Source organism: Oncorhynchus mykiss, chromosome 5, assembly GCF_057628025.1.
Source record: "Oncorhynchus mykiss isolate SJ-2025 chromosome 5, ASM5762802v1, whole genome shotgun sequence".
NCBI lineage: Eukaryota > Metazoa > Chordata > Actinopteri > Salmoniformes > Salmonidae > Oncorhynchus > Oncorhynchus mykiss.
This window is the reverse complement of record NC_143026.1, coordinates 26,224,037-26,249,855: the sequence shown is the minus strand read 5'-3', so window position 1 is coordinate 26,249,855 and position 25,819 is coordinate 26,224,037. Positions and strand designations below refer to the sequence as shown.

Genomic DNA, 25,819 nt, shown 5'->3' with positions numbered 1-25,819 from the left:
AGAAAGCTGCCACGGTCATCCCCCTCTTCAACGGGGGAGACACTCTAGACCCAAACTGCTACAGACCTAAATCTATCCTACCCAACCTTTCTAAGGATTTCGAAAGCAAAGTTAACAAACAGATCACAGACCATTTCGAATCCTACCGTACCTTCTCCGCTGTGCAATCTGGTTTCTGAGCTGGCCATGGGTGCACCTCAGCCAAACTCAAGGTCCTAAATGATATCATAACCGCCATCGATAAGAGACAATACTGTGCAGCTGTATTCATAGACCTGGCCAAGGCTTTCGACTCTGTCAATCACCAAATTCTTATTCGCAGACTCAACAGCTTTGGTTTCTCAAATGACTGCCTTGCCTGGTTAACCAACTACTTCTCAGACAGAGTTCAGTGTTTCAAATCGGAGGGCCTGTTGTCCGGGCCTTTGGCAGTCTCTTTGGGGGTGCCACAGGGTTCAATCCTTGGGCCGACTCTTTTCTCTGTATACATCAATGATGTTGCTCTTGCTGCTGGTGATTCTCTGATCGAGCTCTACGCAGACGACACCATTCTGTATACTTCTGGCCCTTCTTCGGACACAGTGTTAACCAACCTCCAGACGAGCTTCAATGCCATACAACTCTCCTTCCGTGGCCTCCAACTGCTCTTAAACGTCATCTATAAGTCTTCACTAGGTAAAGCCCCACCTTATCTCAGCTCACTGGTCACCATAGCAGCACCCACCCGTAGCACACGCTCCAGCAGGTATATTTCACTGGTCAACCCCAAAGCCAATTCCTCCTTCGGCCGCCTTTCCTTCCAGTTCTCTGCTATCAATGACTGGAACGAACTGAAAAAATCACTGAAGCTGGAGACTCATATCTCCCTTACTAGCTTTAAGCACCAGCTGTCAGAGCTGCTCAGAGATCACTGTACCTGTACATAGCCCATATGTAAATAGCCCATTTGTAAATAGCCCATCCAACTTCCTCATCCCCATACTGTTATTTATTTTGCTCTTTTGTACCCCAGTACTTGCACACTCACCTTCTGCACATCTATCATTCCAGTGTTTAATTGCTATATTGTAATTATTTTGCCGCTGTCATGACGTTGGCCTGGGGGTAGGTTTATGACAATCATAAATACCTCTTTCCCCCTTTTTCCTCTCTCTACCCTACTGATGTGAAATTTGAAAAACCCTTTTTTAACATAGAGATTCTGGGAACACCAGGAGGTGGGGGGAAATGAACTATAATTCTGGTAATCTGACCAATTGAACATATGCGGTGGTACTTAATGAATGTGATGTCAGTTCGGTTGTCATCTGAGACATTCTCATCAATGATAAGATGACAAACTCTACAGTGGAAAGTCTGCACATTGTAGTTATCGGATTCACATGGAATTGTTGTTCAATATAAATGTTTGAATATTAAATTATTGGTGAAGAGATGAAATGTAATTTTAGCTTCCAAATGAGATATTTGGGTTTTCATAAGGTTAGGGCTCTGCTCAATCAGTGGCCCGCCCCTGTGAAGGGACATAGGTTATAAAACTTTTCAAACACGCCCTCCTCTCCCTTCCTATATAAAGCCTTGACGACAATATAACCTCCTGTTCCGAGGATGTGAGGACGAAGGTCCGATGTCAGAATGGTTCAGATAATAATTACAGAACGAAGCCAACATCAGCGTGAGCTTTGGTTGCGAATGGTTTGAACTTTGAACTCTTATTCACTACAGAAGTAATACCTCCTAGCCGTTGAGTTAGCAACAGCAGCTGCAAACGAGGGTTAGGAAGGAACAGACAGAGTATCCCGTCTATCACACAACGACGTTACTACAACGTATGCAATTGACCACCAGAGACATTCTTCAAAGGACAAAAGGCTCGGTTTGGCAACACGGCCTTCCATCTACCACCAACCTACCGAAGCGCAGCTCAGAGTAAATAGTTATTGCATTTTCCTTTTCCAAATGGGCGGTAATTTAGAATGCATAAAATACTGTATTTACGATAGCACAGCTTCTTCCTTTGGTCCTCAGTCTTCCCGCTCTTTCACTCAAACCCAGACCCTTTTCTTTTGTGTAACCAGCTGTCATATCTGTTCCGCCCGCTAGGGACGTTTTCCTTTATGACGTAATTTGTAATCAAGGTATGATTAATTCATTGTATATGTAATTCTGTGTGATTAGTTAGGTATTTAGTAAATAAATAATGAAACCCAATTTTGTATTGCTGTATTACTGATTCAACTTGTTAGCCAGGGTTCGTGAAGATAAAGAATTTACAACTTTCAGATGAGACTGAATTAAGGTGACAATTAATATTGACTGCTATTGATGTAAAATATGACTAGGTCTTATTCGGAAGATAACAGCTCTATAAATATTATTTTGTGGTGCCCCGACTCTCTAGTTAATTACATTTACATGATTAGCTCAATCAGGTAATATTAATTATTTTATAGAATAGCATGTCATATCACTTAATCCGGCATAGCCAAAGACACGACAACGCTATGGCCTATTTATTGCCTAACCTCCCTTATCCTACCTCATTTGCACACACTGTATATAGACTTTTTCTATTGTATTATTGACTGTATGTTTGTTTATTACATGTGTAACTCTGTGTTGTTGTTTGTGTCACACTGCTTTGTTTTATCTTGGCCAGGTCGCAGTTGTAAATGAGAACTTGTTCTCAACTAGCCTACCTGGTTAAAAAAAGGTGATTTTTTATATTTTTTTAAATGCCCTATCAACTGAATTTACCACAGGTGGATTCCAATCAAGTTGAAGAAACATATCAAGGATGATCAGTGGAAACCGGATGCACCTGGGTCTGAATACTTATGTAAATAAAGTATTTCTGTTTTTTTATTTTGTATACATTTGCAAACATTTCTGAAAACCTGATTTCGTTTTGTCATTATGGGGTATTGTGTGTAGATTTCTGAGGAATTGTTTGTACATAATCCATTTAATAAAAATACTTTCCCAAGGCACTGTATGTACTTCATAGAAAGTACAAATGACTTATGCTCTTCATTGGTCCACTCATTAGACCAATATTTCAGAATTTATAAGGGCACTGTTTCAACCCCCTTACCTCGTCCCCTTTTTCTCCTTTGGAACCGCCTTCTCCCCTATACCCGAAGGGTCCCTAAGCAAAATGAGACAGCAATCATTGATATAATCAGAGATAAAAACAGAAATAGCACCCTATTCCCTATATAGTGCACTTCTTAGGAAATACTTACTGGTCAAAAGTAGTACACTAAATATAGGGAATGGCTAGAATCGTTGTTTCTGAGAACAGATGGGTTCATAATAAGAAGGTTATCATGTAATCACCAAGTGGTGCCCTCACCTGTCGCCCAGGGTCACCCGGCATCCCAGGCTGACCGTCCAGCCCATTCTCTCCATATTTCCCATGGAGCCCTGCTCTGCCCACCACCCCCTTTTGGCCCGGCTCACCCTGCAATATAACAGACACCATCACCCAATCAGAGACTGTGGATCTGTGACAGAGACACCATCACCCAATCAAAGGCTGTGGATCCATGACATAGACCCTATCACCCATTCAGTCTATGGTTCTGTGACAGGGACACCATTACCCGATCCGAGACTGTGTAAACCTGTGACACAGTGAGGACACATCATAACACACCTGGGCTACATCCCAAATGGCACCCTATTCCTATATATAGGGCTCAAAAGTGGTGCAATATACAGTACCAGTCAAAAGTTTGGGCACACCGACTCATTCAAGTTTTTTTTTACTATTTTCTACATTGTGAAATAATAGCGAAGACATCAAAACTATGAAATAACACATATGGAATCAGGTAGTAAGCAAAAAAGTTAAACAAATCAAAATAGATTTTAGATTCTTCAAATAGCCACCCTTTGCCTTGATGACAGCTTTGCACACTCTTGGCATCCTCTTATCCAACAGTCGTGAAGGAGTTCCCACATATGCTGAGCACTTGTTGGCTGCTTTTCCTCCACTCTGCGGTCCAACTCATCCCAAACCATCTCAATTGAGTTGCGGCCAGGTGATTGTGGAGGCCAGTACTCCATCACTCTCCTTCTTGGTCAAATAGACCTTACACAGCCTGCAGGTATGTTTTGGGTCATTGTCCTGTCGAAAAACAAATGATAGTCCCACTAAGTGCAAACCAGATAGGATGGCGTATCGCTGTGGTAGCCATGCTGGTTAAGTGTGCCTTGAATTCTTATTAAATCACAGACAGCATTACCAGCAAAGCACCCCCTCACCATCACACCTCATCCTCCATGCTTCACGGTGGGAACCACACATGCGGTGATCATCCGTTCACCTACTCTGCGTCTCACAAATAGACAGGGGTTGGAACCAAAAATCTCACATTTGGACTCATCAGACCAAAGTACAGATTTCCACCGGTCTAATGTCCATTGCTCATGTTTCTTGGCCCAAGCAAGTCTCTTCTTATTATTGGTGTCCTTTAGTAGTTTTTTTTGCAGCAATTTGACCATGAAGGCCTGATTCACACAGTCTCCTCTGAACAGTTGATGTTGAGATGGGTCTGTTACTTGAACTCTGTGAAGCATTTATTTGGGCTGGAATCTGAGGTGCAGTTAACTCTAATGAACTTATCCTCTGCAGCAGAGGTAACTCCGGGTTTTAATTTCCTGTGGCGGACCTCATGAGAGCCAGTTTCATCATGGCGCTTGATGATTTTTGTGATGGCACTTGAAGAAACATTCAAAGTTCTTGACATTTCTGGATTGACTGACCTTCATGTCTTTAAGTAATGATGGACTGTCATTTCTCTTTGCTTATTTGAGCTGTTCTTGCCATAATATGGACATAGTCTTTTACCAAATAGGGCTATCTTCTGTATACCACCCCTCCCTTGTCACAACACAACTGATTGGCTCAAACGCATTAAGAGGGAAATAAATTCCACAAATTAAGAATGCACACCTGTTAACTGAAATGCATGAAACATCATGAAGCTGGTTGAGAGAATGCCAAGAGTGTGCCAAGAGTGTACAAAGCTGCCATCGAGGCAAAGGGTGGCTATATAAAATATATTTTGATTTGATTAACACTTTTTTGGTTACTACATGATTCAATGTGTTATTTCATAGTTTTGACATCTTCACTATTATTATACTATGTAGAAAATAGTAAAAAGAAAGACAATTCCTGGAATGATTAGGTGTGTCCAAACCTTTGACTAGTACTGTACAGGAATGCTATTTAAGACACCCTGCCCAATAGGGTGTCACTGAGAGCTTATCAAGAGGATGAGAAGTGGTGGCATTATTTGTTTATCTTTATGTTAGACTTTAGACCCCCTTGTCATCAATAACTTGCACTGCAGACAGGTGCAGAACATGTACAAATCAGATAGCTTAAACACCTGTTAGCTCTTGGCAGTTTGGACAGTGTGGACTGTTATATTTCTGGGCCTGAACAGTGATTGATATTTTATGTGTGTGTGTGCGTGCGTATGTGTGTGTGGACAGTAATTGATATTGTACATGCAGAAGCTCGCCAGACTGATAAATTAGTTCTCAGGTGCACATATTAGGGATGTATTATATATCGGTGAACATATCGGAATCTAGTCTAGTTTAACGCCAATATTAAAAAACGATGTCAAAGGTACTGTGCATACCTATATAACGTATGATAACGTATATAACATGATGTAATGACGCCATGTAAAATTTAGCGCTACACGTGCAACACAGCATTCCTAAACAGCATTCCTAACCTAACCCACACAATGTCTGCTGTGTGGATCAAGCAGTCAAGTCGAGCAGTCATTTGAAAGAGTAAGAACATTTCAGCGAGACAACTCAAAGGGGAAATCCATTAAAGCCAAGATAATGGAATTCAATCAACTGTTCTCTGTCGTGGGTGATGTTGGCTTTCACCGACTGGTTGAGCACCGGTACACACTACCAAGTGCTCTATTTTTCAGATGTTGCCCTACCGGAGTTACACAGTAATAGTGTCGTTGCTATTAGCTTCACGACATACATACTATGGAACGCTGTTTGGGTATTTGCGTGCCAAAAAAAGATACAATAGCACTGTCAAAGCTGTACAAAAAAGTTTGCAAACAAGCAAACACCAACCACGAACGATCTGCTAACCATTACCAACCATTGGTAATAAAGCATAATTTGTTCAACCGCAACTTCTGGGGTAGCTAGTTTTAGCTTGGTACCAAACTAGCACCAATACAACCAGCCACTAGAAACTGTAGTAATTTCATTATTCTTAGCAATGATTTAGGAATCCTTGTGAGTAAGTATTAGCTATGTTTCCACTTGATGATCGCCAATTGAAAATTAATTTCAGTTCATGAAAATAAATAGCGAGCCAACTATTTAACCCTGTTGCCCAAAGCTAACGTTATAAGCAGCCAGCTAGCTTCATCTGCCTAGTGGGGCTCAACTGGACCGGGTTATGTGTTGTGAAGCTAGCCACAATAAGGCACAATAGTGGAATTTGCAGTTTGCCTGCAAAATAAAAGTATGTCATTGACAGTGATGCAAATTAATATAAATAGTAGAATTATGCCATTCTTTTATTTTGAAGGTTAACCACTAAGTCCACTATTGTGCCTAGCTTCACATGGTTGGGTCCGACAACCATTAATCAAATAAGAACTGTCTTATAAATGAGGGTTATTTTAGATGATGACACCTAGCTATATAGTTAGCTAGCTAACTGTAGCTACTGAAACAGATTATGTCGTGTTATTTGACACGTCAAATAGTGTTATTTAACGTGTATCTTTTTTGACACGCAGAGACTCATACGGCCTTCCATAGAAATACTGGTTGAGAATGAAACGAGTGAAAGAAATAGGTTTTGATTATGTTTTACTGGTAATGGGGACATACGTAAATGCCAACAAAATAACCTTCTGGTCAGTGTGGTGTGTGTGTGTGTGTGTGTGTAACCTATATTTAACAAGGCAAGTCAGTTAAGAACAAATCCTTATCTACAATGACGGCCCGGACGACACTGGGCCAATTGTGCGCCACCCTATGGGACTCCCAATCACGGCTGGATGTGATACAGCCTGGATTCGAACCAGAGACTGTAGTGATGCCTCTTGCACTGAGTGCCTTAGACCACTGTGTCCATGTTAACTATTTAAAAGGCTGCTAAATTGTTAAATATTGATTATCAGTATCGGGGTTTTTTGTCAAGGAAAATATTGGATATCGGTATTGGCCAAAAATGTCATATCGGTGCATCACTAGCACATATACATACTGTATCTGTGTATACACACACACACACACACACACATACATACATACATACATACACACATAATACAGCCATTCTCCACGTCACGTGTGTGCCACACAGCCCAGACATTGTAGCTTTCGTATTGGGGAGAGAGAGGAAGTGTTACCAACTGTACCCAAAACCTCAGCAGTTTATGATGTGGGCCGTCTTGTTAGGCCAGTAGCGTCAGTGCTCAGTTCAGCTGAGGTCTCTGACTGGCTAAGACACAACATAGCAAAGCCTCTCTCTGTTTTTTTCTGTGTTTTTCTGTTGCCACAAAGCCACAGCTTGGAAATCAGGCTCCAAGCCTTGTGCTAATGTGTTTGTGTGGTTGTGAGGGATGTGGGAAGAGCCTGAGATGCTAATACCTTTAGCTCTACAAAGTGCTAACTGCTAAACAGATTCTACCACGCTTTCTTTAAGTACATGTTTAGTACAGTCAAATCCTAATAGCATTATGGCATCTATTAATTCAGCTGCAAAACAACTTGAGCCATTTTGATTTGACCAATTTCCCAGGGACAACAATGGGGTCATTGGGTGTTATTGTATAACAGTAATGCGCCTAAACCCAGAATGGATGTCATCAGTACTCAAAAATATTTATTTCGATTTGATAACAGAAAGATCCTCACACTCTATGATCCTAATGATCACCTTTAATGGCAACGTTTCCATCCAGAGGATTTTCATCACGTCATCTTGGATTGAAATATAGTGTGCAGGCCTTTCTGTTATTTTTACAGTATGTACACTTTATTAGTACAGCCCCTATACTTTTAAGGATGTGCGTACGACAACAAACATTGCTCCTGTCATCAGTACTTACCATTTCTCCAATTATTCCTGGAGGCCCTCGTTGGCCAGGATCCCCTGTTGGCCCCTGGGTGGGATAAGAAAGAGAGAAAGAAAGAGAGAGGGGGGAGGCAAGACAGACAGGCAGAGACAGAAAAATGTGTAACTCACTTATAGGTCAAACAGTATGAATCAACTCTTTTGCTGAGTGTTGATTCATTGATCAGGCATTCATCTCAACTGCATCATGACATTTAAACCAGTATTCATGGTATACTACCCAGATGATGAGACTCTCTACCAAACCTAAAGTAGGACCAAATATGCAGGGAAGGGGTTTCGCTCACCTGTGGGCCTGTTTTTCCCATCTCCCCAGCTGGTCCTGGGGGTCCCTGCTCCCTCTGCAAGCACACAGAGAAGAAAACAGTGCCAGGAAGAACCAAAACACACCCTGCTGTATTTTATGACCCATATACTCTATAAGACCCTTAATGTCTCCCAAATGGCACCCTATTCCTTCCATTTTTACCAAGACCCATAGGGCTCTTGTCAAAAGTAGTGCACTATATAGGGAATAGGGTGCCATTTGGGATGCATTCCCAGTCTAGTCCTAGTCATGGGTGTCCATTACTTACAGGCCAGCCAGCATAGAGCAAATGGTAGAAAGATGTTTGCTGGAAGAAACATGGAGACATTACAAATTATTTAAAGTTTCACGAGTCAGGAATCAAAACAATAAGAAAATGTAATGTATATATTGATTCCTTCAACCATAATTCATAGCATTGCCATCTTAATGGGACATTTCACTCATAAATAAAAGTGTCAGCTGTTTTCAGACCTGGTTTTCTTAGTATTATTCTGTGCCTTATTCTCTCAAGAAAAAGCACTGGGGCTAAAATCAAAGCTAGTTTTATCATCCCTACTCATTTGAAATAGATAGCAGTATCTGATCGCTGTCTGACCACATGGCTCAGTTCAAAGCCCAGAGTAACAAATGGCCTTTTATTCTTACACAGCATCTTTATTCAATAATGGCCATGCAGTTTTCTGTCACGCTGATAGTCATGCTGTACTATACAGCCTGCAGCTGCGGTCAGTCTCAGACTCAGAGCAGGCAGGGGGATTAAACTGATGAGGGATAGATGGAGCACCGGCTCACACGCACCAGCAGTGTGGGGTCAAAGAATGCACAGCTAGCCTGGGAAAACCTCTGGGCAATACCTGGGAATTTCGGGGAAAGTTACCAGAATTTTGCAACCCTGCACAGGCAGTCTATAGCCTAATACTGCATGTCCTTGTGGAGTTGAGGTAAGGCATCTGCATGCTTCCCACCCGAAACAGTTTGTGTATATACTTTTAGGATTGATTTTCTTACTTGAGAAATACTGCACCAAACATATTAGTTGGATGTAAAAGTTTGCGACAAAGACCTCCTCAGCAAAAATGTGAAAATGAATTACAAATTTCTTGAGTTTTATCTAAGACGAATTTTGACTACATTGAGGCTACGTCATCTCAAAAGGGACAAGCAGTACTACTGCCACCTTTTTCTAGTTTTTCAAGCGAAGGTCTTATAAAGGAGTATGCAAGGCACAGACGTTCACTTCACCTAGCCGCGTTCTGCTAGGAGCAAACTGAACCTAGTATTCAGACGCCTTTAGGTGAGAGTTGGGGCAAGGTTGTGTTATTGCTGGGGGTGGGATTTGGGGGTGGAGTTGACATGTGACAGGTTTGAGTTGGGGGTTGGGGTGAGGCTGATTTTAAGTGAGATGGGGTGAGGTATTAGTATTTATTAGGGATCACCATTAGCTGTTCGCAAGGCAGCAGCTACTCTTCTTGGGGTCCAAACACATTAAGGCACTTACATCATACAAAACCCCCAAAATAAAACAGTACATCATATAACATTGTTACACCACTACATATGTACAATACAATGCACGTGTGTGTAGAGTGTGTGTGCTAGTGTGTGTGTGCGTATGTGTGTGTGTGTCCCTGTGTGTGTCTCTTCACAGTTCACATTGTTCCATAAGGTGTAGTTGTATCTGTTTTTTAAATGTGATTTTACTGCTTGCATGAGTTACTTGATGTGGAATATAGTTCCATGTAATCAAGGCTCTATGTAGTACTGTGTGTTTCCCATAGTCTGTTCTGGACTTGGGGACTGTGAAGAGACCTCTTGTGGCATGTCTTGTGGGGTATGCATAGGTATCTGAGCTGTGTGCTAGTAGTTTGAACAGACAGCTTGTGCAATCAACACGACAATACCTCTCACAAAGACAAGCAGTGATGCAGTCAATCTCTCCTCTACTTTGAGCCAAGAGAGATTGACATGCATGTTATTGATGTTAGCTATCCATGTACATTTAAGGGCCAGCTGTGCTGCTCTGTTCTGGGCCAACTGTAATTAATCTGTGTCCCTCTTTGTGGCACTTGACCATATGGCTGGGCAGTAATCCAGGTGCGACAAAACTAGTGCCTGTAGGACTTGTTTTGTTAATAGTGATGTCAAGGAAGCAGAGCATCATTTTATTATGGACAGACCTTTCCCCATCTTAGCTACTGTTGCAACTATATGTTTTGACCATAACAGTTTACAGTCCAGGGTTACAACAAGCAGTTTAGTCTCCTCAACGTGCTCAATTTACACATTATTCATTGCAAGATTTGGTTGAGGTTTAGGGTTCAGTGAATGGTTTGTCGCAAATACAATGATTTTAGTTTTTAGAAATATTTAATTCTAGGTAAAGCATGAGCGTGAGGTTGGAGTGGGATTTGGGATGGAATGGGGGTTGTCAACTCACCCGAAAAGCAGCCCACTCCTCAATAGTGTTCTTCCACAGGTAGAAGGACGGCAGACCAGGTGGGCCGGGGGGACCTGGATCCCCCTGTCGCCCTGCACGCCCCTCAGGCCCAAGCTGGCCCTGTGAGAAACATCATAGGTACTAGTTATCTACACCTAGAATGAGTAAGCTGAAGTCATACAGTCAGTCATAATGGACTGTGAGAGATTTTACAGGAGGACTTGGAGTCAAAGAGAGGCTGAAAAGCTAGGGGTTTATTGCTGTAAACACATGACTTATTATGTCAACTTCAGTCGTAAAACAATTAGCTACTCATGCTCTGATCCTAACGCAGTTCCATAATTTACAAAGACAAAGTTAAGGGGCATTCAAATGCGAGGTCAAGCAGACTAACCCAAAGGCCATTGTCATAAATTGAAGCCACCTCAAGCCATTCCAAAATGTCAGCTCCTCTTACCCTGTCACCTTTAAACCCACGCAAGCCAGCGTGACCGGGAAAGCCCTGGAGAAAGTAAATGAGAAAAGAAAGAGAACAGAACATGTGAGACATTAATTCAAGTTAACTCAGAGATGTAGTGGAGTGCAGAGGACTTCTTAACTTCTCATATACAGAGATGTAGCTCCTGTATCATACAATCAAACGTGAAGTAACCAATGCTCTTGTAAGCTCAAGCACAACAAAAAACAACAACACATTGATTAACAGACTAAACTTAAAATCCAAATGAGTGTTGACAAAGAGCCCTTCATATGCATCTACAGCTTAATATCGTACTGTTATAAACATGAACTACCAAATGTTTTACAACATCTACCCTGTCCACTATTAACAGACTGAGACAGGCAGCCAGAGGAGAGCAGCTGACCCCTGTAAAGCTTTCCTTCACCAGGGTTTCCACCACGGCCCGCTGCCTATGAAAGTCAACAGACTTCCTCCCCACCGTTTAGCTCCATACGTGCAGTAGTATCTAACAATTCACAACAATACACACAAATCTAACAGTAAAAGAATGGAATTAAGAAACATAAATATTAGGACGAGCAATGTCGGAGTGGCATTGACTAAAATACAGTAAAATAGAATACAGCATATACAGTGCCTTGCGAAAGTATTCGGCCCCCTTGAACTTTGCGACCTTTTGCCACATTTCAGGCTTCAAACATAAAGATATAAAACTGTATTTTTTTGTGAAGAATCAACAACAAGTGGGACACAATCATGAAGTGGAACGACATTTATTGGATATTTCAAACTTTTTTAACAAATCAAAAACTGAAAAATTGGGCGTGCAAAATTATTCAGCCCCTTTACTTTCAGTGCAGCAAACTCTCTCCAGAAGTTCAGTGAGGATCTCTGAAGGATCCAATGTTGACCTAAATGACTAATGATGATAAATACAATCCACCTGTGTGTAATCAAGTCTGCTTATAAATGCACCTGCACTGTGATAGTCTCAGAGGTCCGTTAAAAGCGCAGAGAGCATCATGAAGAACAAGGAACACACCAGGCAGGTGCAAAACTGATAGAGACATACCCCAAGCGACTTACAGCTGTAATCGCAGCAAAAGGTGGCGCTACAAAGTATTAACTTAAGGGGGCTGAATCATTTTGCACGCCCAATTTTTCAGTTTTTGATTTGTTAAAAAAGTTTGAAATATCCAATAAATGTCGTTCCACTTCATGATTGTGTCCCACTTGTTGTTGATTCTTCACAAAAAAATACAGTTTTATATCTTTATGTTTGAAGCCTGAAATGTGGCAAAAGGTCGCAAAGTTCAAGGGGGCCGAATACTTTCGCAAGGCACTGTATATATATATATATATATATATATGAGACGAGTAAAGCAGTATGTAAACATTATTATTGTCTAGTGTTCCATTATTAAAGTGACCAGTGTTCCATTATTAAAGTGACCAATGTTCCATTATTAAAGTGACCAGTGATTCAATGTCTATGTGTATAGGGCAGCAGGTTCTGGTCTTTTTAGTCAGCTATCATACACTGAGTGTACAAAACATCCCTCCCGCTCTCCCTCCCTCTCTCTCTCCCTCTACCGCACCTGCTGTCTCGATCTCTGAATGCTTGGCTATGAAGAGCCAACTGACATTTACTCCTGAGGTGCTGATCTGTTGCACCCTCTACAACCACTGTGATTATTATTTGACCCTGCTAGTCATCTACGAACGTTTGAACATCTTGAAAAACGATCTGGCCTTAATGGCCATGTACTCTTATAATCTCCACCTGGCACAGCCAGAAGAGGACTGGCCACCCCTCAGAGTCTGGTTCCTCTATAGGTTTCTTCCTAGGTTCCTCCCTTTTTAGAGAGTTTTTTCCTAGCCACCGTGCTTCTACATCTGCATTGCTTGCTGTTTGGGGATTTAGTCTGGGTTTCTATATGAGAACTTTGTGACATCTGCTGATGTAAAAAGGGCTTTATAAATACATTTGACTGATTGATTAATTAAGAACACCTTCCTAATGTTGAGTTGCACCCCCTTTTGCCCTCAGAACAGCCTCAATTCGTTGGGACATAGATAGACTCAAGGTGTCGAAAACGTTCCACAGGGATGCTGACTCCATTGCTTCCCACAGTTGTGTCAAGTTGGCTGGATGTGCTCTGGGTGGTGGACCATTCTTGATACACAAGGGAAACTGTTGAGCATGAAAACCCAGCAGCATTGCAGTTCTTGACCCACTCAAACTGGTGAGCCTGGGACCTACTACCATAACCCGTTAAAAAAAAGACAAATATTTTGTCTTGCCCATTCATATTCTGAATGGCACACATACACAATCCATGTTTCAATTGTCTCAAGGCTTAAAAATCATTATTTAACCTGTCTCCTCCCCTTCGTCTACACTGATTGAAGCAGATTTAACAAGTGACATCAATAAGGGATCATAGCTTTCCCCTGGATTCATCTGGTCAGTCTATGTCATGGAAATAGGTGTTCCTAATGTTTAGTCCACTCAGTGTATATGTCACGTCAAATCTCACAGAAGATTTACATGCAACGAGGACATAAAAATTCCTCAAATGCCGTCCATGTCATTTGAGGGAGCTATAGCGAGACCAGCCTCACCTAACAGTCACACACACACACACGCAAGCATGCACACACACACACACCCTCCGCAGGCCTGACATACAACACAATCGCCAGGACATCTAGACCATAAGACCATAGCCTTGCTTTACATGAGGGGGCTTAATTATTGCAACCTTCTCCACTACAGAGCCATTTACTCCTGGCCAGCAGGACATCTATCATGTTCGATACAGCCGGGATAAATCACAGTAATGGTGCAGAGTGATCCCAGGCTTTTATAGCAGCAAGAGAGCCAGGCTGAGGCTCCAGGACCAGGACCAAAATGGGCCAGATGTTGCTCCATCTGGGTCTGGTTCTGGCGGCCCTAAGGGCTTCACGCCCCCTCCACCAATCAAAGAGGCTTGTTGATATGCTTGCTGCGACTAATGCAGTGAAGGCATTGACACTTATGGTGCCATTTGGAGCTGTGGAGTAGCTAATGTAAGGAGAGGAACATGAAAGACATCAGGGTTAACTCATGTTTTAACAAGATCAAGGATGTTGATTATATTCAGATTGATGCCGAACCTAAAGACCAAACACAGAATATGTTTTCTGATTTCATAATGCTCCACCCATTATTTTATGATGTGAAGGACTTTGTTACTTGTATTGAAAAGCGCTATACAAATAAAGTTATTAATATTATAATCATTATTATTATTACTATTATTATTATGCTAGGTTTGTTTTCTTGTTTACACAAAAAAAGTGGTAAGCAAGGCAAAGATCTCTGCTCTAACATCAAAACCACTAACTGAACTGTCCCAAGCAGTAAGCATCACCCTCCATAAACATGAACATTAAAAGTTACACAACATGACACATGAGCACTGGCACCGCGAAAAAGTTTAGGAAGATGTTGAAGACACTTACCTCCTTTCCTGGGGGCCCCATTCGGCCTGGGGGCCCTCTCTGGAGCCTATACATCTGGCCATCAGAGCCCAGAACCAGATCCCCTTCCCTGTGTACGATGGACACTGTGCGTGGGCGTTCTGGTCCTCGTTCCACAGTGATAGCCCGGTCAGAGTCTGGCTGGGTGGGGATGTGTGTGGTGGGTCTCCTCTCCTCAGTTACAGCCTCCACAGGGGGGACAGGGGGCTTTGAGGTGGGGGTGAAGGCAGTCTGAGAAGGGGTCTGAGGCCACTCCACCACCTCTCTCAGCAGGTTAGAGTCTGGGTGCTCCTGGTCCAGGGGGGTCTCTATCTGAGTCTTATCGACATGGGGAAACTCCACTGAGGGCTTCTTCGGGGAAAACCCAGGGTCCAAATCAATAATGATGTCATCCAAGGGTTTTGCGGGAAACAGGCCGACGCCCCTCCCTCCAGAGTCTTTTGTCTTCTTGTCCGTGGTGATGTTCTCCTCCAAGAGTTTGGAGGAGGGCTCAGGCTTGTCCTCACGGCTGCCTGTGGGGCCCTGACTGCTGGGTTTCCACTGAGGGTTGCGGTGTCCCCCCTGGAGGTTTGGATCAGCCAGGTCTGTGTCCTCGTCCACCACAAAGACATCCCCTCGTCCCACCGAGCCTTTCTGGCGGGGACCCCATGTCCCGTCCCCACGCCGACTCCCACTCTGCCCAAACACATCCTATGGAGACACAACATAAACACAAGTCATGTACTGTGGTGCTGAATATCAGTATATGAGATCATAGGTTAGATTACATATTTATCAGAGATGTTTATTTCTTGTTGTGTGTGCATAACTTGTGGAAAGCTGTGGAAAGAATTACTTAGAAAAAAAACGATTTTAAAATACAATACACATCATTGACCTTTCTATCAATCATGCATCCCTAGCCTCAAAGCATGTGCAGACCAGCTGGCAGGTGTGTTTTTCGAACATATTCCATATCTCCCTATCCCAGTCTGCTGTCCCCACATGCTTCAAGATGGCCAACATTGTTCCTGTACCCAAGAAGGTAAAGGTAACTGAACTAAATGACTATCGTCCCGTAGCACTCACTTCTGTCATCATGAAGTGCTTTGAGAGACTAGTGGAGAAGGAGTAAAGTTTTAAGTTCCTCGGAGTACATATCACAGACAAACTGAAATGGTCCACCCACACAGACAGCATAGTGGAGAAGGCACAAAGCGCCTCTTCAACCTCAGGAGGCTGAAGAAATTTGGCATGTCACCTAAAACCCTCACAAACTTTTACAATGCACAATTGAGAACATCCTGTCGGGCTGTATCATCGTCTGGTTCGGCAACTGCACCGCCCACAACCACAGGGCTCTCCAGAGGGTGGTGCGGTCAGCACAACGCATCACAGGGGGCAAACTACCTGCCCTCCAGGACACCTAGGGCACCTGTTCACCCCGCTACCATCATCTCATATTGGCCAGAAAATTGTCAGTCTATTCTTCTTCTGAGAAATGAAGGCTATTCCAAGCGAGAAATTACCAAGAAACTGAAGATCTCGTACAGCGCTGTGTACTACTCCCTTCACAGAACAGCGCAAACCGGCTCTAACCAGAATAGAAGGAGGAGTGGGAGGCCCCGGTGCACAACTGAACAAGAGGACAAGTACATTTTTATTGGCCAGTCTGAGATATGGCTTTTTCATTGCAACTCTGCCTAGAAGGCAAGCATCCAGGAGTCGCCTGTTCACTGTTGACGTTGAGACTGGTGTTTTGTGGGTACTATTTAATGAAGCTGCCAGTTGAGGACTTGTGAGGCGTCTGTTTCTCAAACTAGACAATCGAACGTACTTGTCCTCTTGTTCAGTTGTTCAGTTTTCTATAGGATTGAGATCAGGGCTTTGTGATGGCCACTCCAATACCTTGACTTTGTTGTCCTTAAGCCATTTTTCCACAACTTTGGACGAATGCTTGGGGTCATTGTCCATTTGGAAGACCCATTTGCGACCGAGCTTTAACTTCCTGACTGATGTCTTGAGATGTTGCTTCAATATATCCACATAATTTTCCATCCTCATGATGCCATCTATTTTCTGAAGTGCACCAGTCCCTCCTGCAGCAAAGCACCCCCACAACATGATGCTGCTACCCCCATGTTTCACGGTTGGGATGGTGTTCTTCGGCTTGCAAGCCTCCCCCTTTTTCCTCCAAACATAACGATGGTCATTATGGCCAAACAGTTCTATTTTTGTTTCATCGGACCAGAGGACATTTCTCCAAAAAGTATGATCTTTGTACCCATGTGCAGTTGCAAACCGTAGTCTGGCTTTTTTATGGCGGTTTTGGAGCACTGGCTTCTTCCTTGCTGAGCGGCCTTTCAGGTTATGTCGATATAGGACTCATTTGACTGTGGATATAGATACTTTGTACCTGTTTCCTCCAGCATCTTCACAAGGTCCTTTGCTGTTGTTCTGGGATTGATTTGCCCTTTTCACACCAAAGTATGTTCATCTCTAGAAGACAGAACGCGTCTCCTTCCTGAGCGGTATGACAGCTGCGTGGTCCCATGTTGTTTATACTTGCGTACTATTGTTTGTACAGATGGACGTGGTACCTTCAGGCGTTTGGAAATTGCTCCCAAGGATGAACCAGACTTGTGGAGGTCTACAATTATTTTTCTGAGGTCTTGGCTGATTTCCTTTGATTTTTTTTCTTTAGAAGAGGCACTGAGTTTGAAGGTAGGCCTTGAAATACATCCACAGGTACACCTCCAATTGACTCAAATGCTGTCAATTAGCCTATCAGAAGCTTCTAACGCCATGACATCATTTTCTGGAATTTTCCAAGCTGTTTAAAGGCACAGTCAATTTAGCATATGTATACTTCTGACCCACTGGAATTGTGATACAAGTGAAATAATCTGTCTGTAAACAATTGTTGGAGAAATTACTTTTGTCATGCACAAAGTAGATGTCCTAACCAACTTGAAAAAAATATAGGTTGTTAACAAGATATGTGTGCAGTCGTTGAAAAACGAATTTTAATGATATTTGAATATTTTCGTTTCTCCATGCATGTCTCAGAGCAGTGCGAAACGGTGCTGAAATAGATGTCCACAGCGGGAAGACTACGTATTCTGTGCCGACTAGTGATATCTCTCTTCGGTTACACATCAGTGGAATAGCAGAACAGCATAACGGTCCGGGCAGCCCTTGCTGTGCCTGGTGAGCAGTTGATCTGTTGTCAGAAGAGGAATGGAAATGTCAGGGTGAACCGAAGACCTGACGACCCGCCACATATGTTGACTCTGCCTGTCGGAGATGGAGTTCCAGAGCTCACAGGTGTGCCTTGCATGGATTGTGACTCCATCTCGTTCCTCGCCCTTCTCCTTTTCAACGCGTGAGTGAGTCAATGATTCCAATGATTCGTCTGACAAACAAAAAACTTTGCGTTCTGCAGGCCTAGGCATGGATCAAAGCTGGCGAGACATTCAATAACGTCATCTTTAGACTAATTAACTGTGGCCCTTGAGCAATTTGCTCAAAATTGCCACAAAAAAAGAGAGATCAAGAAGATTAACGAAAGCATAAAGATGTTGATGAAGAAATGCTGTTTTGAGTTAGAAATGTAACACTTTAGAGTACTTAAGCATTGAATACATTGCAAGTTGAGGGATTTTCACAACTGTAGCCGGGTTATAAAAAGCATATTGTCCTGCTAATAGGAAACATTTGCATGATGGGCTACATTCTTTATTGTAACCACAATGTCACACATCATTTATATCTATCTACCTTTCCAATTACTTGTATAGTTTGGGATTTAGAAATGTGCACTTTTAATTGTTAGTTCCATTGTTTAGATCGAATGTGCAGACTTTTTTTCTTTAAATGATTGTTCTATGTAGGATGCTGCATTTTAGACCAGTTGCAATTATAAGTAGGCCTAATAAAGCCTCGTAGCCTACCTCAGCAGGTTAAGTTATTTTATATAGGTCAAGGCTCCAAATAATCACACCTAGCTCGGCTATTAGACAATTCTTTAGTAAAGGTTGAATAGTCTATTGTTCAGCTAATAGCCCACCCTGCTACACTTATGAAAAACTAGTAATAATACTTTTCCCCCTTTCCACACATTAAAGATTCCAATAGATCAAGTGTTTTTAGCCACAATCGGCCCCAACCCCAATTAATACATTTGGGCACAGTCGATAGTGTGCTGGATTTAGGGCTAGAATGTTAGAGGGTTCAAAACCTGCTCTCTGCTTGTTTCATTACATTATTATGCCGGTCTCAGAGCAAACAGCCTGGTCAGTTACTCCCATCTGGTTCCTCGCTCTCTTCCACGTGTCATTCAGCACGCTTGTGGGCGTGAATGTACTGTCTTTTTATTCTGTATATATGAATTACAAAATTATGTTTCTAGTCTATTGCATAGTTACAATGTGTAATTATTGATGTCCCAGGAGCAGGAGTGGTAAACACTGTTGAAGTGTATAATTGTAATACATACATGCAGACACAGCATCATTCACAGAATGGAGTTTGATACACCTGGTATTGGATATGACTGTAAAAAAACTTTCTAAATAGCGATTTTCTTAAATTAACTTTTTGACAAAAAAATATGCACAATCGTTTGTCTCTACATTAAAACTTCTTAGGGATCGGAGTCCCGTCAACAGGACAGTTGTAAATCATGCAGCGCCTTGTGTCACGATCGCAGATTTTAGAGAAACAACAAATGTCGTTACATATAAGTGTCTTACATCGGCTGAAAGCTTAAATACGTATTAATATAACTGCACTGTCCAATTTACAGCAGCTATTACTGTGAGAAAATGCCATGCTATTGTTTGAGGAGAGCTCCAATCAACAAAACACTTTTTTCACCGCAATATGTTTGATAAATTCACCTCTGAATTTAAGGTCCAAATAGCATGCACGATCGATTTTCTATTTCCACTCGTTCAATTTGCAAAGAAAGAAATCTGACCCTAAACGTTGTTTCAACCAGTCAAATCACATTCATATTTATTCCTCATAGATCCTAGAACGTAACCAGACTTCACTGTATCATTAGGGGTGTAGTATATCCTACTGGACACCACAAATTTGGTCAGAGAGCGACACCTTCATGGCACGCTGATGACGCGAGTGGTCTTCACTTGATCAACTGTAACTTTGTTAAATAAGAACAAATCGGGGTAAAACAAAGCTAGCTAGATAGCCAATGAGCTGGGCTTTACGGGAGTATCCGGAGTACCCCTTATCTGTCGTAAAATGTAGCTGCTAACCTTCTGCCACAGCAAGCCTTTTCCTTTTGGACAAAAATTCTAAGAATATGGAGAGTTATGAACTTATGAAAACTGGTTGTTTTGCAAATGTTGAACTTATAATAGGGCTACTAATACTGGAAAAGCTAAATCAATGTGCAAGTATACAGATTTGACGATATTCTCGCAGAAAGATGTAATGCGAATGTTAATGTGCCCTTCGTAATTTGCCCAAATGTAACTGGGTGACTTCACACTAGTCATGTAGTTTGCTCATTCTTCAAGTTATCCATCTGAAACTTTGCACACACACTGCTGCCATCTTGTGGACACCATTGGAATTAACCAGAATGATGGCTAGATGTGGACCCTTTCTGTTGCATTTCAAAGTTGGTGGTAGAGGGGGAAAAACGGTTGTTTTTTACATTCAATTCCCATTTCCACAAACTTCAAAGTGTTTCCTTTCAAATAGTATCAATAATATGCATATCCTTGCTTCAGGGCCTGAGCTACAGGCATTTAGATTAGTCCTTTTAGGCGGAAATAAAAAAAAATGGGTCTATTTGTTTTGTCAGCCGTCTTCGCTGAAGAAAGTCACCAGAGACGGGTGGCTCACGTCAAATTTGCCATTGGAACCTCTCAATATGATTGGTCATATAAAAACCTTGGGACCCAAATGCATAATGAGTGCTCTAACTCTCCCTTGTGGTGGTCTGGAGCAATGAAGCCTGGCTACCTCTAAGCTCGCAACTTTTAAAGGAGGAACCACTGCATGTGTACACCCTCCTCACTCAACTACCACACTAAAAACATCCCCTCTTTAGAACTGTGTACTTCCCTTCCCATTTCAACACATACACCATCTAACTACCTGTACACCATCTAACTACCTGTAACTGACCTCAGATGTTGAGACTCCTCATACAAAACAAGTCCGCAACAACCTGAAGTTACATTCCCCTCCCTCCCAGTGCACATCGCTAGCTCAGGAGAGGGTGTTGGGCCTAGGGGAAAGTGGAGCAGAGAGGAGCCTGCTTGGGGTGAGGGGTTGTAAATTCTGTTTGATGACCCTGATGGGCCGCCACAGCAGGGAGCAGTAAAGTTAAGCTGGTCTGGGAGGCATGTGGGGAGCAGCAGCCTGCCTGCCCGGCTGTGTGTGTGTGTGTGTGTGTGTGGGGGGGGGGGGGGGGGGGGGGGGGGGAAGGACAGTGTGAAGTTCAGAATCAGTGCAAAACTAGGCGCCACAAGGTACATATACTTTCTCTCATCAAAGCTCAATGTAATATGAAACAGAGAGTTAGAGATCCAAACTCAAGGGCACTCGGGTGACTGAGCAAGGGGGGCCAGTGAGGGGCTGAGGTGGGCTGGTACGGGGTGCTCCACTGCTGGAAACAAAGGTTCTTTCTCAAGTTCCTCTGCCTGGCCCGCAGTGACTCCTCTCTGATAAGCCGACACTGGATCTGTCCCTGGCTTCTGGCGCCTCTCCAGCTTATCTACTGTATTGCCTGCCTGATATCCCAGCCTGGTAGGCTGTGCTTACTTGGGGTACCATTACAGTGCACGCGCACACACGCGCGCACACACACACACACACACACACACACACACACACACACACACACACACACACACACACACACACACACACACACACACACACACACACACACACACACACACACACAGCCAAATCAGACAGGAGCCAGGGGTACTGAGCTGTTGTAGTAATACTCAGTGCCCCACTAGGGGGCAGACAGCACAATGATGTTTTCCATTATGATCCAGCAAGGTCTTGGCAATCTCGAAGTGATGTTTTTCAGTACTTCAGTGCCAAGACAATATGCCCTATTTGCTCCCTTTACCCAGGGGCCTCTGCAGCAACAGGCTCAAGCAGGCACTGTATGTGTCATCAACAGTAGCGCTTTCAACCAGCGTGCTGAGACACAATGAGGAAATGTGAACTCAGCACAAACAGAGGAATAGGTGGAGGGTGGAGAGGGCCAGATGTGCTGGTGAGAGACAGTTATATAGCATGTTGGTATGTCTGTAGGTTCAGAGCAAGGCACTAACAGCCATAACACAAACACTTTACATAAGACATTTAACTTTCAAATCAAATCAAATTTTATTGGTCACATAGACATGGTTAGCAGATGTTACTGCGAATGTAGCAAAATGCTTGTGCTTCTAGTTCCGTCTAACAAGTAATCTAACAATTTCACAACAACTACCTAATACACACTAGTGTAAAGGAATGAATAATAATATGTACATAAGGATATATGAATGAGTGATGGTACAGAACGGCATAGGCAAGATGCAGTAGATGGTATAGAGTACAGTATATACATATGAGATGAGTAATGTAGGGTATGTAAACATTATATAAAGTGGAATTGTTTAAAGTGACTACATTTATTTTAATTATTAAAGTGGCTAGAGATATGAGTCAGTATGTTGGCAGCAGCCACTCAATGTTAGTGATGGCTGTTTAACAGTCTGATGGCCTTGAGATAGAAGCTGTTTTTCAGTCTCTCGATCCCAGCTTTGATGCACCTGTACTTCTTCACTACGCTGTCTGTGTGGGTGGACCATTTCAGTTTGTCCGTGATGTGTACGCTGAGGAACTTAAAAACTTTCCACCTTCCACCTTCTCCACTAGAATGAATGTGTCTGGGGTCTAGGCTGCATGCCACAATACAAACAAATGACTCTTCCTGTTAATTTTACATGCTCTTTGTTGACCCAGCTATGCCCACTTGGAAATTCTCCATCACAGGTGGTCGGTGGCACCTTAATTCGGGAAGACGGGCTCATAGCAATGGCTGGAACGGAATAATTGGATCGGTATCGAACAAATCAAACATATTTTCCATGTGGTTGATGCCATTCCATTCACTCCATTCCAGACATGATTATGAGCTGTCATCCCCTCAGCAGCCTCCTGTGTTCATCTATTGATTTCTTCTACTCTCAGTGGATTTCAGGGGGAAAATGGGAAATTCCTAGGATTCATCATATATGTCAGATCTTTAGTGGCACACCTGGGATGGAGACGAATGGTTATTTCTAATTGGGGTGATATCCCTCTGTCAGCGCCAGTCTCAGTCTGTTCTGGTAGCCTCCATGTCTCTGGAGCTGACAGCTCTCCACTCTACAGGCCATCCTGAGAGATCTATGGAGGCCAACCACTGACACAACTGCTCTAGGCATAGGTGCTACCCCCCCCCCCCCCCACCACCACACACACACACACACACACACACACACACAAAGGCCAAATCAAGCAGTAAGGTTCGTAAATCTATCCCAGACACAGGTATGTCTGTAGGCAATCTCAAACTGGCTGGGTCTTGCAGCAGGAGGTAGAAAAATTGGCTTTAAAAAAACACCACAAAAACACCACAATGCTCAGGACTTCCCTGGTGAAAAGAGAAGTAAACATTGAAAAACATTGAATTGACACAAATTGGAAACCAGAAAATAATAGCAAGGAAAATGTAGTGAAAATAGCCATAAGAATATGGCTGTTGAAAAAGATGCTATGTTATATATGAATATACCGAGCTGAAAGAAAATGGACATTACAAAAAGGAACAAAGAAGCGCTGTCAGCTTTAAGGCTAGAGGACTCTGGACAGACTTACAGTACAGACATGATCAAAGAGGATGAATGACATGGAGTGAAATATTGACTGGAAGAGTAACAGTAGGCCAACATTCCCACTTCCCAGTAGGAGAAATCCCTCAGAGTACGGGTCAGCTCTTATTCCCAACTCCAACCAACTGAAAAAGCCTCAAGTACAACTTCAGAATCAGAGGATTGCTGTAATCGTACTTTTGACATTTGAAGTTGATGTTTTCCTCCTGTTAACATTGCACTTACAAAACGACTTGGATTTTCACATTGTATAACAATTACATTTCACTCAACATAGGCCTAGTAATAGGGAGGTGAACATTGCCATTTTCATTGGATAGTGCATAGTGCAATGAAACAGAACCTGCCAAGGTTGAACAAATCACATGTATTTATAAAGCCCTTCTTACATCAGCTGATGTCAAAAAGTGCTGTACAGAAACTCAGCCTAAAATCCCAAACAGCAATGCAGGTGTAGAAGCACGATGGCTAGGAAAAACTCCCTAGAAAGGCCAGAACCTAGGAAGAAACCTAGAGAGGAACCAGGCTATGAGGGGTGGCCAGTCCTCTTCTGGCTGTGCTGGGTGGAGATTATAACAGAACATGGCCAAGATGTTAAAATGTTCATAGATAACCAGCAGGGTCAAATAATAATAATCACAGTGGTTGTAAAGGGTGCAACAAGTCAGCACCTCAGGAGTAAAGGTCAGTTGGCTTTTCATAGCTGATCATTCAGAGTATCTCTACTGCTCCTGCTGTCTCTAGAGAGTTGAAAACAGCAGGTCTGGGACTTGTAGCACATCCGGTGAACAGGTCAGGGTTCCATAGCAAATCCATAACAAATCTCCCCAGTACTCAGTGTTGTAATGTTGAACAATAACTCAACCAAAGGGATCGTTTAGGTTAAAACAGATCACTGATGACTGTTCTTCTGTCTAACCAACAAAAACCGCTGTGAACCTCTTAGATCTAAAACCTCAAAACCACAAGCAACATTCAGTGTGTTGTTAACACACAAACATTAAACAAACTTAACGACCTCTATAATCAAGCCGATCCGTTGCACAGTTATTAACATGAACAAGCCGACCCGTTGCACCGTTATTAACATGAAATTGAACTCAATTAAAGCATTATCAAGCCCTTTGTAACAGTTATGCTAATGTATTCATTATGTGGATATTTCTCTCACATACCAAAGTGACTGAACATATCCTATCTAGGACATACACATCTCTGGCCCTGTCATGATGCCATATTGAGGACCTACTAAAGTGCGCTTAAGGACCACATTAATAATTCTACATCAATGGAACATAATCACACTACACCAACCCAATAGACACATATGGGTGTTTTTACTTGAATGACATTATTGTCCCCATGGGGAAATGTTGTTGCAGTATCATCTACACGTTTAAAGTGGGCGTTTAAATACTGTAGACAAGAACATTCACAACAGTTACATACCAATAAAAGAGACTAGCCTGCTGGCTTTACAGGGTCAATAGGAACATGAGCCCAAGCTGTTAAGGAGGGGTATCACACCTGGCACAAATGATTGTCTAGTTGTGTTTTTCCTGCCAGGGTGCCCTATACCTGCCCTCAGAGGGGAGTAGTTCAAAGTCCGGGTGAGGCCCTACCTCTTTCCTCTTTGACTTTGGTATCCTTTGTCCCTCCAGACAAGCTCCAAGTAAATCCAGTAGCAGGCACCCAAGAACCAAGTACCATCCAAGATGGTAGTGCATGACTGCATCAGACATGGGGCTCTCTGCTCCCAGTAGATTCACAATACCCCCAGCCACACACACTCACTGTGAGGAGAGGCTGGTCCAACTCAAAGCAGACACACCCATAGCCCCACACACCTAACGGATACACAACACACACACTGGCACAAATCTTACACAGGGCAAAGTACAGCTCTAATCCTGGGTTGCTCCACGAAATGAGTGCCTTTTACTCATTTTTTAAGTAGAAATTGTGCACCAGTATTGCATTTAAAAAAAGACCACATGGATAATTCAATGAATCAGATATTTTATATTAATTT

General features: G+C 42.7%; 1 protein-coding gene across 3 annotated transcripts in view; it reads right to left on the bottom strand.

Moving 5' to 3' along the window:
• Positions 1 to 25,819, bottom strand: part of LOC110523500 (uncharacterized) — a 131,858-nt gene that overhangs the window by 25,801 nt on the left and 80,238 nt on the right. For 2 of the 3 annotated variants that reach the window (XR_016495949.1, XM_090234319.1), the window contains exons 7-14: positions 14,870 to 15,577; positions 11,357 to 11,401; positions 10,900 to 11,019; positions 8,728 to 8,766; positions 8,440 to 8,493; positions 8,127 to 8,180; positions 3,356 to 3,463; positions 3,095 to 3,148 (exon numbers count right to left, since the gene is read on the bottom strand). Coding sequence is in view for 2 of the 3 variants with exons in the window: in XM_090234319.1 (XP_090090445.1) it covers positions 3,095 to 3,148; positions 3,356 to 3,463; positions 8,127 to 8,180; positions 8,440 to 8,493; positions 8,728 to 8,766; positions 10,900 to 11,019; positions 11,357 to 11,401; positions 14,870 to 15,577 (1,182 nt within the window). In the remaining variant the exon portion in view is untranslated. Of the gene's footprint in view, positions 1 to 3,094; positions 3,149 to 3,355; positions 3,464 to 8,126; positions 8,181 to 8,439; positions 8,494 to 8,727; positions 8,767 to 10,899; positions 11,020 to 11,356; positions 11,402 to 14,869; positions 15,578 to 25,409; positions 25,611 to 25,819 lie in introns of those variants that run through there. The other variant, XM_036977140.2, reaches the window with a different exon arrangement.